Source organism: Falco cherrug, chromosome 7, assembly GCF_023634085.1.
Source record: "Falco cherrug isolate bFalChe1 chromosome 7, bFalChe1.pri, whole genome shotgun sequence".
Taxonomy (NCBI): Eukaryota; Metazoa; Chordata; class Aves; order Falconiformes; family Falconidae; genus Falco; species Falco cherrug.
Window position 1 is genome coordinate 3,241,239 of NC_073703.1, and position 15,708 is coordinate 3,256,946.

General features: G+C 64.9%; 3 protein-coding genes across 5 annotated transcripts; all 3 read left to right on the plus strand.

Moving 5' to 3' along the window:
- The first annotated feature begins 495 nt into the window (after positions 1-495).
- Positions 496-1,919, plus strand: LOC129736469 (protein shisa-like-1a). The gene is made up of 3 exons (XM_055715852.1): positions 496-562; positions 1,284-1,497; positions 1,715-1,919. Exons 1-3 carry the CDS (start codon positions 496-498, stop codon positions 1,902-1,904), a joined length of 471 nt encoding a protein of 156 aa, XP_055571827.1. The 3' UTR covers positions 1,905-1,919.
- A 135-nt stretch (positions 1,920-2,054) lies between these two features.
- UNC45A (unc-45 myosin chaperone A) lies at positions 2,055-9,255 on the plus strand. The gene is made up of 20 exons (XM_055715177.1): positions 2,055-2,184; positions 2,530-2,688; positions 3,350-3,386; positions 3,492-3,667; positions 3,781-3,873; positions 4,154-4,321; positions 4,598-4,766; positions 5,030-5,200; positions 5,308-5,479; positions 5,703-6,003; positions 6,139-6,233; positions 6,315-6,456; positions 6,649-6,789; positions 6,983-7,110; positions 7,286-7,352; positions 7,523-7,636; positions 8,187-8,302; positions 8,410-8,527; positions 8,613-8,768; positions 8,995-9,255. The coding sequence occupies exons 1-20, from the start codon at positions 2,173-2,175 to the stop codon at positions 9,253-9,255; spliced, it is 2,796 nt and encodes a 931-aa protein (XP_055571152.1). The 5' UTR covers positions 2,055-2,172.
- Positions 9,256-9,366: 111 nt separating this feature from the next.
- RCCD1 (RCC1 domain containing 1) lies at positions 9,367-15,651 on the plus strand. 3 transcript variants are annotated; one of them, XM_055715186.1, is made up of 7 exons: positions 9,508-9,743; positions 10,460-10,814; positions 14,064-14,185; positions 14,372-14,476; positions 14,676-14,760; positions 14,900-14,929; positions 15,262-15,651. In XM_055715186.1, the coding sequence occupies exons 1-7, from the start codon at positions 9,587-9,589 to the stop codon at positions 15,263-15,265; spliced, it is 858 nt and encodes a 285-aa protein (XP_055571161.1). In that variant the 5' UTR covers positions 9,508-9,586; the 3' UTR covers positions 15,266-15,651. The 3 variants fall into 3 exon arrangements, with proteins under 3 accessions (XP_055571160.1, XP_055571161.1, XP_055571159.1); XM_055715184.1 differs by having other exon boundaries at positions 9,521-9,743; positions 14,608-14,760; XM_055715185.1 differs by lacking the exon at positions 10,460-10,814 and having other exon boundaries at positions 9,367-9,743; positions 14,608-14,760.
- The last annotated feature ends 57 nt before the right edge of the window (positions 15,652-15,708 follow it).

Here is a 15,708-nt window from a genome sequence, read left to right on the forward strand (position 1 = left end):
CGTGCTGGGGAGCAGGAGACCACGGCCCTGTGTGGCACAGCGTGCCGCCGGCGGCTCTGTGGAGCCTGGCTAATGGCACAGCTGGCGGGGGGCCAGGCTGCTGGTGCAGGGCCTGCTGCCCACCGGGGGCTGCCGGGGGGCTGCAGCACAACCTGCCTGCCCACAGCCCCAGGGCCAGGCACTTGCCCTGTGGCCCTTGCCTGCAATGCTGGGAGCCCCAGGTGGGGTGAGATGCCCAACCGGTACCCATGGACCTGGTGCCCCACTGTGGGGTGGGGGTGGCACCTCCCATCCTGCACTTGGCCCCTGAGAAGAAGCTCATTAGCGATGCTCCCGCCTCCTGCCCTGGTCTCTGGGGAGCGGGCAGCGAGTGAAGGAGGCTCTAATGGCTCCAAGCAGCTCTTGATGGGCCGCGATGGAGGCGGGAGCAGGAGGAGCTGTGGTTTCTGCCTCTGCTGTAGCCAGAGCTGCCTCTGCCCAGGGTCAGCTGGGAAGATGCAGGGTGGGCTCCTGCTCCGGCTGCTCCTTGCCACAGCTCTGTGCCCCGGCCTCCTTGGGACAGGTACAGCCCCGCTCCCACCCCTCCTGTTCCCTGACCCCATTCTCCCCATCCCTGCTGGGCCCTTGTCCCTTGTAGGCTGCTCCCCGACAGCCCATGATGGAGGCTGGGGGGTCTGCGCCGGGAGGCAGCTGTGCACACTTGGGGATGGTGGTCCAGGTGTGGTGGTGTCGGGGTTGGTCCTGCATGTCTGTGGGGTGAGGGTGCTGTCCCTGTGGGGCGGTGGGGAACAGGGAGGGGGTTCGGCACGGCAAGATGGGAGCTGGCCCACTGGCCCAGGGGCTTTCCCCTCCCATCTGCCACCATCACGCTCCTCGCTTGTGTTTGCCCTTGGGGCCGTGGCAAGTGCTGGAGGTCATGGTGCACACCACAGCAGGCACTGCCGTGTGGGGCTATGCTCAGCGGTGCTGCCCACCGGGCTGGAGCCCTGCTGCCACCCGAGCCCACCCCACGGGCTAAGCTGGGGGCTCCTGTGCTGAGGCCCCCTGGGGCCAGCGTGCTCGAGCCCAGCCTGTCCCTGCCACAGCTTCGCAGGGCTCTGCTCCGCAGCACAGCATCCCTGCAAGGGCCACCACGCTGGAGCTGGTAGCCTGTCCCCGCGGCACCACACTGGCTGCTGGCCCCCCGGCCCGCCCTGCTGCAGGGGTGAAGCTCACAGACTCTGTGGCACCCTGCCGCAGGGGCTGAGCCCCGGTGCCCGCTGAGCTCTCGCGCCTTGCCGCAGCCTCGGTGCAGAACCTGCACCTCTGCGAGGGCTATGCAGGCCCCGACGGCCGCTACCACCCCGGCTTCTACTGCCCACGGCTGAGTGACCCGGCCGACTACCGCTACTGCTGCCGCCGCAGCCCCCTCACCCTCAAGACCTGCTGCTCCCAGCTGGCCCTGGAGGCCCTCACTGGGGTGAACCTCTCCAGCCTGGCCGGCCCCGGGCTCCTCCGGTGAGCCGCGGTGGCTGGGCTGGGGCTGCTGGTGCCCGGGAGGTGGGAGGGGGCGGCGGGGCTGGCCTGGCGGCGCTGGGGGCTTGCTGTGGCTGCGGGGGGCTGGGGTGTGCGGTGCCACCCTGCAGCCCAGAGCGGGGCTCTCGCCGGCGCAGGGTGCCTTGTGCTGGTGGGGGGCCGTGGCCACCCCTTCCTGAGATGTGTTCCCCCGCAACAGGAACCCGCTGGCCCTGCCCTTCGTGGGGCTCTACGGGCTCCTCATCCTCCTCCTTATGGCCGTCGACCTCTTCCACTTCTACCGGACCCGGCGCTGCCGCCTCGGCCGCCTCCTGCCCTGCGCCCGCTGCCTGCCCTGCGGCCTCCCAGGGGGGCCCCGCTCCCCGCTGCCCCCCAGCCGCGCCTGCTGAGGGGGGGGCCGCGGGCAGGGCAGGGTCCAAGGGGGGGGTCCGGGGCTCCCTGCCCGGGGGTGCGGCGGGGCGGGGGGGCAGGCGGGGACGCACACGGACGGACTGAGGGGCACACGAGGTCGCACGTGGCCGGTGGCGGCACCGCCGGGCCGCGGGGGGGCGCTAGAGGTCCCCGCCCGGCCCGGCCCCCGTCACGTGACACGGGCGGCGGCGTCCGCGTTCCCCGGGCGATCGGCGGTGACGCCACGGGAGCGGCGGGAGACGCGCGATGGGGGAGGCGGTGAGCGGCCGCGGGCCAGGAGCGGCGGGGCCGGGGAGGGCAGGGCAGGGCAGGGCAAGGCAAGGTGGCCGCCATGGCCTGGTTGGGCGGGTGGGTGCCGGGTGGGGCCTGGTGTGCAGGGCTCGGTGCCCAAGGCCCGTCCCGGGACAGCTGTGGCCACCGTGGCCGGGTTGGGCGGGTGGGGGCCCGGTGTGGGCCCGCTGCGCAGGGCCCGGTGGCCAAGGCCCGTCACGGGGCAGCCGGGGGCAGCGGGGTCCTGTCCTGGGCCTGTCCCCGGGGCTGTGGGGGCTCAGGGCCATGCCCGGGCCCCCTGACACGCGTGTCCCAGCCGGTGCCCGTTGGCAGGTGACGGCGGGGCAGCTGCGGGAGCAGGGCAATGAGCTCTTCCAGGCTGGGGACCACGCCGCCGCCCTCGCTGCCTACACCCAGGCACTGGACCTGTGCGACGCTGTGCCGGAGCGAGCCGTGCTGCACCGCAACCGGGCCGCCTGCTACCTGAAGCTGGTGAGTGCCGGGCGGGTGCGTCACCGCGGGCCCTGCAGGAACCTGCCCAGCCGCCCTGGCCTGCTGGGGCTGTGCTGCTGGCAGCTGCCCTGGCCTGGCCCCTTCGCCAGCTGCGCACTGGTGCTGAGAGGCCCTGTCGGTCCTTGGGCAGGGTGCTGTCACTCCTCAGACAGGATGGTGCCTGGTGTTTTCTCTCTGCTCACCTTTTCTCCTGGCCCTGCCTGCTGTGCCACCTCCTGGGTGGGCTGTCAGGGCCTGGGCAGGGCACCCTTGTCCATGCCTGAGCTGTGTGTCTGTGCTGGGGCTGTTTCCCAGGCAGTCACAGCTTCTCTGATCTCCCAGCGTGGAACTCTCTGAGGCAGGGTGGAACACAAGGAACCTAGGGTCTCGAGTAGACCGTGAGCACTTGAAAAGCACTGGGGGCCCTAGGGCTTCTTGGGGACCCAGTGAGGTTTGCATTCTAGGAAGGATGGGATGTCCTGCTATACTGGTTCAGTGTCCTCTGATGCTGTTCCCATCCTCAAACTCCACAGTCCTTTCCCTGCTCTGCTCTAAAGCAGCAGGTCCTGCCTCAGCCTGCAGCAGGCTGGGCTGAGTGAGGCCTGCACAGGCAGCACATCAGGCATTTCCCTCTTGCTTGACTCTTTCCTTCTCTCTGCAGGAGGACTATGCCAAGGCAGAGGCTGATGCATCTAAAGGTACTATCAGTGGTGGCTAGTGGGGGACCAGTCTCTGTGCACTGCCCGTGTGGGTGGACTGAAGCCGTTCAGGGGCTGTGCAATAGATTCCCTACTCATCCACAGCCATTGAAGCCGATGGCCGGGACATGAAGGCGCTGTTCCGCCGCAGCCAGGCACTGCAGAAGCTGGGCCGCCTGGACCAGGCTGTCAATGACCTGCAGCGGTGTGTGAGCCTGGAGCCCAAGAACAAGGCCTTCCAGGAGGCCCTGCGCGCCCTGGGGAGCAGCATGCACGAGAAGGTGAGTGGGGAGGCAGTGTGTGGTTTGAGGGCTCCTGTGCCCCTCTCTGTGGGTGGGTGTGGTGGGCTGATGGAGGCGGTGAGGGCTGAGATGCTCTTTCTGCTCTGTCTCAGATGAAGGCCATGTCCTGCACGGACTCAAAGGTAGAGCAGATGTTCCAGATCTTACTGGATCCTGAAGAGAAGGATGCGGACAAGAAGCAAAAGGTCTGAGCTCGGGGGGGCGGAGGGCAACGCAGCTTGGCTGGAAGGCGAGGAGGGGAGGAACGGTATTCCCAGGTCAGCACTGCTGTCTGAATGGTGCTGCCTGGGTGAGGCCAGGCTTCCTGACAGTAAAACATGCTCCCCAGAGACTGGGGGTGGAAGGCGGGTGGGTGCCTGTGGCTTTGCTGGCTGCCCAGCCAGCTCCTGCTGCGGAGGTTCCCTGTGCACAGTGGGCTGCATCCTCGTGGGCAGATGACCCAGACACAACTCTCTTTTTTCCCAGGCTGCGCAGAACCTGATTGTGCTGGCACGAGAGGAGGCTGGAGCAGAGAAAATCTTCCAAAGTGATGGTGTGCGGCTGCTGACGCAGCTCCTCGACACAGCCAAGGCTGACCTGATGCTGGCGGCCCTGCGCACCTTGGTTGGACTGTGCTCTGGGCACCGCTCCCGGGTAGGTCCCACCATAGTCCAGGTCTCCTTTGTGGTGGGGCCTGGCCCAGGGGAAATCAATGTTGGGGAGGCTGCGAAGCGTGTCAGGCAGGGGAGCGTCACTAGTGTCTGCCTGCAGCTGGCTGCAGCTCTGCTGAGCAGGGGAGCTTTGAACTGTCACCTGCCAGACCTGAGGCTGTGAGAGCCTTGTTGCAGTGGGGAGCTATCCTGATAAGGTGCTGGGAGGTGCCAAGGCTTCCCCAAAGTCTCTAGCAGATGGCTGTGCTTGTATTTGCAGACCATGGCCATTCTGGCAGAGCTGGGGGCCCCTCGTCTCTCAGCGGTGCTGGGCGTGGAGCACGAGCAGGTTTCCCTGGCTGCCTGCAACCTTCTGCATGTAATGTTCGAGTCTCTGAAGGAGGGGCTGCAGAAGGACTTCCGTGGCAAGGAGGACGCGGTGGTGCTGGGTGAGTGCCTGCCGTGCTGGCTGCCCGGTGGGGGCTGGGGGGAGCACCCTGGGGAGGCACTGAGTTGCAGTGTGTTTTTCTCCCACTGCCCACCTTGTCACTGCTCCCTGCCGCAGCGCCGGGGCTCTGGCCTAGGGTTAATAAAAGGTTGAGCTGGGGGAGAGGAGCCCCTGGTCATGGCAGCATCTCCTGCCAGCCTTACCATGGTGGAGGTGAGGCCTGTGCCCATGGCACTGACTGCCGGGCACCATCTCTTCTGGAAGATTCTTCCAAGGACCTGAAACTGCTGATCAAGCACCTCCTGGAGCTGCTAGTGCTGGAAGGGGCCTCTGCGCACGGCCGTGACAATGCTCTCAACCTGCTCATCAAGGTGGTGCCCAGGAAGTCGCCAAAGAAGACCAATAACAGCATGAGCCTCTGGGTAATCGACCAGGGTGAGTAGAACAGCGTACCCCTCTGCCTTGGGGTGCTGCGTGCCTTGGCTCTGCCTGCCCACCCCATTTTGTCCCTCGCTGGGGTGACTGACCTCATGTTCTCCTAGGCCTGAAGAAGATCCTGGAGGTGGGCAGTACAGTGTGCGGCACCCCGGGCAGCCTGCCCGTGACGGAGAACAGTCGGATGAGTGCCTCAGTTCTGCTGAGCAAACTTTACGATGACCTGAAATGCGATGCTGAGAGGGAAAACTTCCACCACTTGTGCGAGGACTACGTGAGGTGAGCCCGGCATCCCTGGGGGTGGAGAGGGGGTTCGGTCTCATACAGCCAGCAGCCTTCTGGGGAAGTAGCAGCACCCCAGACCTATTTGCTCTTAGTGGTAAAAGCAGATCGCAGAGCTACCTGAGACCTGCTGTGTTGGGGTTCGGCGGGTGGGGCTGCGTGTGGCTGAAGGCAGTGGGGTGGGACCAGCTTTATCCTTCCTGGTGGTCTTCCCCTGCAGGAGCTGGTTCAAGGGGCCTGAGCTGGCTGGGAAGCTGCGGGCCATCCAGACGGTGTCATGCCTGCTGCAGGGCCCCTCAGATGCGGGGAACAGGGTGCTGGAGCTGGAGGGGATCATGGACAGCGTGCTGTCCCTCTGTGCCTCCGTCTGCGAGGCACACCAGCTGGTAGCAGTGGAGGCACTGATCCACGCTGCCGACAAGGCCAAGCGTGCCTCCTTCATCACTGCCAACGGCGTCAGCCTGCTCAAGGAGATCTACAAGCACAGCGAGAGGGACAGCATTCGCATCCGGGCACTGGTGGTGAGTGTGCCAGGAGTGTGGCGGGATGGGAGGAGTGGCTGTGCTGAGCGCTGTCCCCTCGCTGCTGGGGGATCTTGGAGACGCATTGGGGTGACCGTGAGACCGTTCCTGCTCTGAGTCTGCTCCTGGCTGCAGGGGCTCTGCAAGCTGGGATCTGCTGGAGGCACCGACTTCAGCATGAAGCAGTTTGCCGAGGGCTCCACAATGAAATTGGCCAAGCAGTGCCGCAAGTGAGTGCTGCTGGGTGGGGGCATGGTGGGGCAGCTGGGCAGGGTGCCCCGCAGCCTGGGCTCATGGGGCCCCTCTCCCAGGTGGCTCTGCAATGAGACGATCGACGCGGGCACACGGCGCTGGGCGGTGGAGGGCTTGGCCTACCTCACCTTCGATGCGGATGTCAAGGAGGAGTTTGTGGAGGACAAGGCAGCCATGCAGGCCATGTTCCACCTGGCCAAGGTGCGTGCTGAGTGCTGTGATGGAGGGCCCTGGGTGGGGGGCACCCTGGCGCTGTGCAAATGTGCCAGAGGGGGCTGTGGGTCTCACACTATGGGGCTGGGGTGTGGAAGGGCCCCATGGTGCTGGGTGGGCTCGAGCCCTTGTCTTGTCCTCTCCATCGTGGGTGTGATGGGGGCCCCGTTATCGCTGCAGTCAGAGGACAGGAGTGTGCTCTACGCCGTCGCCTCCACACTAGTGAACTGCACCAACAGCTATGATCATGAGGAGCCGGACCCGCAGATGCTGGAGCTGGCCAAGTATGCCAAGCAGCACATTCCGGAGCAGCACCCCAAGGTGAGCAGGGCACGGCTGCTCTGGGGAGCTGCCGGGAGCCCTGGCCCTGTAGGAGGGCGTGTGGGTGTGACCGAGTCCTGAGTCTCGAGTGAGGACAGGGCCTTCAGGGACGAGGGGGAACACCTCACAGCAGATGGCAGCGGGCGGCAGGCTAGTGCCACCGAGCCAAGTGGTGACTCTGCCTCTGGGATAGGACAAGCCAGACTTTGTGAAGCGCCGGGTGCGGAAGCTGCTGACGGCTGGTGTGGTGTCAGCTCTGACCTGCATGGTGAAGAGCGAGAACCCGGCGCTCACCAACTCCTGCCGGGAGCTGATCTCCAGGTATGGACATGCTGGGGATGGCAGGGAGGGAGGCTGCCGGTGTCCTGCCGGCAAGCTTTTGTGCCTGTGGTGAATGCAAGCTCCTAGGAGAACAAATGGGATGTCTGCGAGCCTGGTGCAGCATAGGCCTGCTGCGGGTGTCCGGGTGCTCCGGCTGCTCTCACTTTGTCCTTAGAGTGTTCCTGGCGCTGGTGGAGGAGGCGGAGGACCGGGGTGGTGTGGTTGCGCAAGGAGGAGGCAAGGTGAGGGGACAGGCCCCGCTGTGCTGCTGGCGTGTGCTGTGCAGTGGGGCTCTGGGGGGGTGGCTGTGGTTTAGCAGGGGACCGTACTGGCTCCCTCGTACATGAGACCAGCGGAAGCTGGGGCTGCTGTGACCTGGCTGCAGGACTGATCACTGTGTCTCTGCCTGCAGGCTCTCATCCCGCTGTCCCTGGAGGGCACTGAGGCGGGGCAGGCCAAGGCAGCTCAGGCCCTGGCAAAGATCACCATCACCTCCAACCCGGAGATGGCGTTCCCTGGAGAGCGGGTGAGTGTTGCCGCTGTGGGCTGCGGGGACGCAGCTGACAAGCAGGGGCCCTGCGTGGGCAGTCAGGGCTGCACAGGGGCTCACGTGGGGAGTAGCAGCGGGCACAGTCTTGGCTGTGCCCCACTGTCTATGCCTGGGCTGCTGCAGCCAGGTGTGTGTCGGCTCTGGGGAAGCATTGGGCTGAGCAGCACGAGGAGGGAGGAGGGACTGCCCTGGTCGGAACTGCCCTGGTCCCAGTGTGCAGCATCTGGGATAGGGTGGGCTTCGGCTCCTCCTTACCCACTGGGAACGGACTTGGCAGCCCTGGGGCTAAAGGCCACAGGGCTGGTGATCCGAGGTGGGATCTGCACCACAGGAACTGCTAGCATGGGTTTGCCCTTTCCTGGGGAGCGGGAGATGGCAAGACCTCTGGTGTTCCCCACTAAGGCCCGATGGCCCAGGCCTGACCATGGGAGCAGCTCTGCCTTTAGGCTGGGCTCAGGGCTCCATCCACGGGGTGCAGAGTCCCTGCCCCTCTCTGAGTTCGTGCCCTGCACTGCTGTCTCCACAGATCTACGAGGTAGTCCGGCCCTTGGTGAGCCTTCTGCGTCTTCAGCGCACAGGCCTGGAGAACTTTGAGGGGCTGATGGCATTAACCAACCTGGCTGGCATCAGTGAGAGGCTGCGGTAGGGGCTGGCCTGGGCCAGGGGGGAGGGGAGGGAGTGCGCTGTCCCTGTCTGGCCCAGAGGTGTGCTACCCTGGGCAGGGAGCGCTCACACACGCCCTGTCCCAGGCAGAAGATCCTGAAGGAGAAGGCTGTGCCCATGATTGAGGGGTACATGTTCGAGGAGCACGAGCTGATCCGGCTGGCTGCAACGGAGTGCATGTGCAACATGGCCATGAGCAAGGAGGTGAGGGCTGGGCCAGGGCCCGTGGGGCTTCTGCGCTGGGCTTCTGGCCCCCTGCACCCCCACTCACCCCCCTCCTCCTCCGCAGGTGCAGGAGCTGTTCCTGGCAGAGGGCAACGACCGGCTGAAGCTGATGGTCCTGTACAGCGGGGAGGAGGATGAGAAGCTGCGTCGGGCAGCCTCGGGGACCCTGGCCATGCTGACCGCCTTGCACCCCCCCATCTGCAAGCGGATCCCCCAGGTGGTGAGTGCCCAGCAGTGAAGCAGGGGGCACTCGGGTCCCCCTGGGACAGCACCCCGTGTTCCATGTTCCCTCCCCACAGTGTCCTGGAGCTGCGTCCCAGTGCTGGCCCCAGGAGACTGGCGCAACCTCTCCTGCCCTCAGCCTGACTCCCGGCTGGGGGTGCTGGGGGCCAGCAGGGCTGCGGGGGGGGGGGCAGCACTGAGCGTGGCTCCCCTCTTCCCCGCAGACGGTGCACTGGCTGGAGATCCTGCAGGCGCTGCTGCTGAGCCCCAGCACCGAGCTGCAGCACCGCGGGGCCGTGGTGGTGATGAACATGATGGCAGCCGAGCGGGAGGTGGCCGAGCAGCTCATTGCCAGCGAGATGCTGGAGATCCTCTCGGTGCTCGCCAAGGACAAGGATAAGCCGCGCGTGGCCCACGCGGCCAAGGAGAGCCTGGCACAGGCCGTGGCTTATGGCCTCATCAAACCCAGCGCCGGGCAGGAGTGAGGGCCCGGCTGGGGGCCGCCTGCACACGATGCTCTGCTCAGGGATGGCTGGCCCGGCCGGGGTCCTGCTGCCCGCGGGGGCTGCGCCCGCTGCCCCGGGGTGAGGGGGAGGATGGGGCTCACCGCTGCCACTGCACCGTCTGCCTTAACCGGGAGGGCCGGCCCGGGGTCCTGCACGCCGGGGCCCGGTACGGCGGCGGGCCCGCCCGGTGACACTGCACTAAAGCTGCTCTTGGACCACGGCCCCGCCTCTGTCCCTGCGTCCGCCGGCGCCGCCCCCTCCCGTCGGTACCGGCGCCGGCCCCGCCCCCTCCCGCCGGCCCCGCCCCGCCATGGCGGCCCCGCGCCGCGCCTGGTTCGTCTTCGGCTTCAGCCCGGAGGAGGCGGTGGGGGAGCCGGGCCCCGGCCCCGGCCCCTGGCGGCTGGAGTCGGGCCCCGAGGGGATCCGCCGTGTCTGGCCCGCCTGGAGCTACGTGGTCGTGGAGACCGGTGAGCGCCCCCCGGCCCGCCCGGTGCTGCCCCCGGTGCCCCGGGACAGCGGGTGCCCGCTCCCGCCCTTCCCCGCCGCGCCGCGATAGCCCGTTCGCCCCGGCCCCTGACGCCGGACCCCCGGGAGGGACCTCCCCACGCCCCCCACGGCGCCGGTTCCCTCGGGATGTCACCCGCTCCCGCAGTGCTGGTCCCGCCGGGATGTCCCGGGGACGGAGTCCTCCTCTTCCCCCGGCGGTGCCGCTCCCCCGAGATGCTCCATTCCCCTCCGGATGTCCCAGTGTCCCTCCCCGCTCCATTGGCCCCCGGGATGTCCCTCGTCCCTGCACCGGTCCCCCCAGAATGTCCCCGTCCCCTCAGGGATGCGCCATCCCCCTCCCAGCGCGGGTCCCCCCGGGATGCTGGCGTTCCCCACCGCGGGCTGTCCCCGTGCCGGTCTCCCCGGGGTGCTCCGTTGCCCCCCGGGCTGTCCCTGTCCCCCTCCCTGCGCCGCTCCCCCCGGGATATCCCCGTCCCTCCGGGACGCTCCGTTATCCCCCGGGATGTCTGCTCGTCTCGTCCGCCGCCCCGCGCCGGTCCCCCCGGGGTTGTCCGTCCCCCCCCGCGCCGGTCCCCCCGGGGTGCCCCCGTCCGTGTCCCACCCACCCACCCACCCCCCCCCCCTCCCCGCGCCGGTGCCCCCGGTGCGGCGCCCCGCTGACGGCCCGGTGCGGCAGGCGCGGGGCTGGAGGTGCGGAGCGCGGGGCTGCGGCGGCCGCTGCCGGGCTGGGCCGAGGCGCTGCCCTCGGAGACGCACGTGGTGCTGCGGGGCCCGGCGGCGGCCCAGGCCTGGCCGCGGGCGGCGGCGCTGCGGGGCGCGGGGGAGGGCGCACCCGCCTGGAGCCGGGCGCTGCCCCCGGAGCCCCGCTGCCCCCCGCCGCTGCCGCTGCTGCCCGGCGGCTTCGCCACGCCGCGGCCGCCCTTCTTCACCGCGCTGCCCGGTGCGCTGCGGGCCCGCCGGCTGGCGCTGGGCCACGAGCACGTCCTGGTGCTGGGCGCCGCCGGGGAGGCCTACGCCTGGGGTGGGGGCAGGTGAGCGCGGGGGGGGGGTCACGGGGCTGGGGAGGGGGGTGTGGGGATGTTACGGGGCTGGGGAGGGGAGTGTGGGACCGTGGAGGGGGCCATGGTGCTGGGGAGGGGGGTATGAGGCCATAGAGGGGAGCACAGGGCTGGGGAAGGGGGAATGAGGCCATGGGGGTGTTACAGGGCCATAGAGGGGAGGTATGGGAACATGGGGGGGGGCTGCAAGGCCATGGTGGGGGGGGGGGGGGAGGCTATGGGGGTGTTATGGGGATGTGGAGGAAGGTGTGGGGCCGTGGGAGGGGGTACAAGGCTGTGGGGCTGTGGAGGGGAGGTGTGAGGCCATAGGTGGTGGTGCAAGGCTGTGAGGGGAAGGTACGGGGCCGTGGGTGGGGGTAGGGGCCATGGGTGGGACAGCAGTGGGTTCCCGGGCGGCTAGGATGGAAGGCCGGAGGGCTGTGGCAGGTCGGTGTGGGATTAAGGATATGGGGCGGGGGGAGGGGCATGGAAGGCAGGTGATGCAGGGATGGACGCCAGGTGTGCTGGGGGGATGCAGAGGGAATATTGGGGGATGCAACAGGGAGGCTGGGGAGGACGTGGGGGATACAGGAGGGACTGCGCAGGATGCAGGTGAGAGGATGTCAGGGTGGGGGTCCCCTCAGGGTCTGAGCCCCCCATTAGCTTGCAGGCTTGATGCAAACTGGTTCAGGTTTCCGTAGTGATGATGGATTAGTCAACACAGTAAAATAATCTAATGAAGTGAGTACATGATCAGTAAACTAATTGACTAATAAACACACCACTCATTACTTCATGATACTGTTGTTATTCATGGTGTTGCACATAATTATTGAGCTGCAATTAATAACTCTTAAGTCATTACATACAGCGCTGTTGAGTTACAGCGCCTTCTCCTTTCCCTGTTCAGCTTGCCAGCAGTTGTACTTGGGTGCAGTGAACAGCCAGAGGCATCGCTCAGTTTAATCTCTTAGAGGTGTTTTTGCACATCCTGCCCGGCTGCCACACAGCCAGTAATGCTTTCCCAGACGATGACTGAGGGCACAGCTCCGGGCCGTCCCTCCGTCCCTCCCTTGGATCTTGTGATTCCTACTGCCTGGCCGGGCGAGGGATTCCTGCTTCTCCCTTTGCCCCAAGGCTGAGGTGTGGTTAACACAAGGTGCCAGTTCCTACCTGTGCTGCCATCTGCGGCGCTTGTACACGGCGTTGCAGCCCCTCATCTATGACTGCTCTGGGTTCCTGCCCCATCCAGCCATCGGGTCCGGCACAGGGGGGTAAACCCCTGCCAGGGCCACGGCATGCAGCGGTGCAGCCTCTGGATCTCAGCGCCGCGAAGATCTGCTGGGAGCCATAGGCCGTTAAAGCTCCGTTGCTCTAGGGCTTGTTACTGGGTGTAGCTGAGGCATCGCTGGGTCTTGCTGAGCCCCATAAATCCATTGGGTTGCAGCTGTACATCCCCAGTGCCACAGACACACACTGGCACTGGGTCAGGGTGCTGGTGTGCGATCAGTCCTGACGGCAGTAACCGTTAGTTGTTAATACCCGTAGGGTGGAAGGGATCAGTGTTCGTCTTAAACCACCAAAGGCTGTCGGTCGTAGTCAGCAGAGCTGTGTGACCTGGCCCATCACCCTCCCTTGATGTTTCTGATCGGCTCAGGAGTGCCTTGTTCCCCATTCTCTGTTGGCTGGTGGCTCTCATAGCCAATGTAAAACTCAGTTTAAATCAGCAGTTGTTGCATTTGCAGATACCACGTTATCTTATCCTTTGCTTTCCCTTTGGAGGAAAGGTTTCTGCACTTGTCAATGTGTATTTTAGGATTAACTGTTTTGGAAAAACTAAATGCCGTGGTTAAGCTTTGGTTGTTTAACAAGGCTGAGAATCCTCTAACGTGTCCTTGTGCCATGTCCTGCAGTGTTGCCGCTCTGCTGTATAACAGCTAGGTGGTGGCTCCACTCGAGCCTTTGTAGCCCCTTTCTTACTGCAGGCTGTGGTCACCTTCACTTGCTTGGGAGCCCCTTTCCGGCTGCTGCGAACCCTGCCTGTGGGCTGTCGGAGCTGCTGCTCGTGCCTGTGGCTGTGCTTGGGGCCCAGCCCTGCTCTCAGCCTCGCTGGGTGCATCTCTTTGCCCTGGTCTTCTGCTGATACCCCCATGAAGAAAAACGAAACATCTTTCCAACATCATTGCCTCAGCACAGTTTTTGGCATTCTGTTCTGACACTTTGATGATCCCCGGGATGCAACACTAGTTACCTGCTACATGCGCCTGAGCTGTTTATTTTACTTTTATAGCCCTTTGTAACTCCTGCTTTTGCAACAGCTTTCACAATTAAAGCCACTGGTGCTTTATATCCCGCTTGCTCACCACAGGCGTAACTGGGCTGTCAGTCTTGGCCCTGTGCATGGGATGCCCTGTGCTGGGCTTCGCCCTCTCACCGGCGCTCGGCTTTTCCCTATTTCTGGTGTGAGCTCTTTCCCTCAGTTGTGGTTATTCCTTCAGCAGCTCAGGGTTGGCTGCCTGAACCCAGGCACTGTGTGTACCTCGTCACCTTCGCCTTCTCCCAGGCTGGGGCTGGCACTGCCTGGCCCCCCCTGCACTGGAGCCATTGGTGCTCAGCGCTGCTGTCAGCACCCGTGGAGGCACAGCTCGCCCAGGCAGGGAGGATTTTGCAGACCTCAGCATGTGGGTCCAGCTGGTGCCACCCTCTGGGATGAGCCCAAACTTGTCCCCTCGTGGGATCCCCCTGCTTTCACTTGTAGGCGTGGGGCTGCACTGATTGCTGACCGCACTGTTAATTCCTGGCTCAGCATGGGCCAGACGAGCTCAGCGACCGGTTAGATGATCAATGGACTAACTCGTAAACATGTTCCTCAGTTCAGAGCTGTGTCATTTGCCGCACTGTTGCACGACAACCCAGACTCTTGTCTCATGGCTGTTGTGCAGCTGCTGCTTGAATTACAGCCTTGCATGCCACAGCCTGCCTGCCCAGCCCGCCAGGCACCGGCGCAGCGAGCACCCACCGGCCTCCCACGTGGCTGGGCACAGGGGCACCCTCCTGCCTCCCCATTGGGGCCCAGCAGAGGGGGGTCCTGGGGGTCCGGGGGCTGGGTTGGGGGCAGGGGCAGCAGCAGGCAGGAAGGGGTTCAGTCAGGACTGTGGGCTCATGGTGGGGCAGAGAGGTGCAAGGGCTGGAGGGCAGTGGGGTATGAGAGGTGTCTGTCTGTCTGTCTGTGTCTCCCCACAGGCATGGGCAGCTTGGCCACGGGACCCTGGAGTCGGTGAAGGAGCCGCGGCTGGTGGAGGCGTTGGCCGGCGTGCCGATGCAGACTGTGGCAGCCGGCGGGTGGCATTCGGCCAGCGTTAGCGGTGAGGGGGCTGTGTCGGGTGGTCAGGGTGGCTGGTGGCAGCGTACAGCCCTGGCTGGACCTGGTCCCAGGGAGCCTGGTGCACGGTGCTGTGCCATGTGCACTGGGTGCCGGTGACCCTGGAGCAGCCAGCTGCTGCCGCTGAGCTTTGCTCTGGGGCCACCCCTGCTGCACTTCCCACACACAGAGGCAGGAGACCTGTACATGTGGGGCTGGAATGAGTCGGGCCAGCTAGCTCTGCCCTCCAAAGGGCTGGCTGAAGAGCAGGCACAGGATGAGGACGCGGGTGCAGGTGAGGGTGCTGCTGGTGGTGGGTGCTGCCAGGTCCTGCAGGGCCACAGGCAGTTTGGTGTGGTTCAAGCCTGCAGATGATGCTGGTGGGGCCTGGTCGCTCCTGGGAACTGAGAGTTGGCTCTTCCCCAGGGAATGCTGAGCTGCCGCCCCGCCAGGAGCAGCCAGCTGCTGAGGGCACCGCGTTCATTTCCATCCAGGCGTTCCCAGCCTTGCTGGATCTGCCGCAGGACCTGGAGGTCAGCAAGGTCAGCTGCGGGTCCCGGCACACGGCTGTTATCACACGTGAGTTCCTGGCTCGGGGTGGCAGGCAGCACTGGAAGCAGGTTGCTGCCTGGGAGCGGGGTGGGGGTGGCTGGTGGGGGCCAGCGGCCCCCCGTGCTGCAGTGTGGGCGCTGGCTGATGGGTGCTGTCCCCTTTGCAGGAGGCGGCGAGCTGTACACCTGGGGCTGGGGTAAGTGATGCCTTTGCTCTGGGACAGCACAGCACCTCCCCAGGGCCAGCTTTTGTTTTCAGCTTCCTTACTGTTGGCCTCTTTTACTTGTATTTTATCTTTATATTTACTTTATATTATATATATTATTTATACATTTTTATATCTATAATGCACATATATATACACACATTGTATTATTTATATATACAAGTATCTTTATATTTACTTGTATTTTATCACTGTGAGGCTCCATAGCAGAACACTTTCATGGGTTCCTGGCTGGAGCTGTTTGTTATGGGGTGCTCTCACCTTCCTTCCCTCACATCATGGCACGCCTGTGGTGTCTGCAGGTAAATATGGGCAGCTGGGACACAGGGACAATGCCAGCTCTGACCAGCCACGCCGCGTCGAGCACCTGGTGGCCGAGGGGCTGCAGGCAGAGGAGGTGGTGTGTGGGCTCTGGACCACCTACGTCTGTGTGCTGGAGCCGGAGCCGTGAGGGCCCTGAAGCCCACCCCCCCCACCACTACAGCTGCCCGCAGTGAGGAAGACAGAGGCAAGCTCCACTCCTGCCAGGACCCTCAGAGCTGAGGCAGGCAGCCCCCCACACCTGGATCGGGCCAGGTTTAGCCCATGGTGAACTGAATTCACATGCCAGAGTCCAGGCTGCAATGGCACGAGTGCTCAAGGCAACTAAACAAAAGGCTGAACATATTTATTGTATCTATTTTTCCATAATGGCTGTGGTGGTACTTTGTGTTGCGTACAAAGGATGTTCCCAGCTTCCTCCAGCCCCC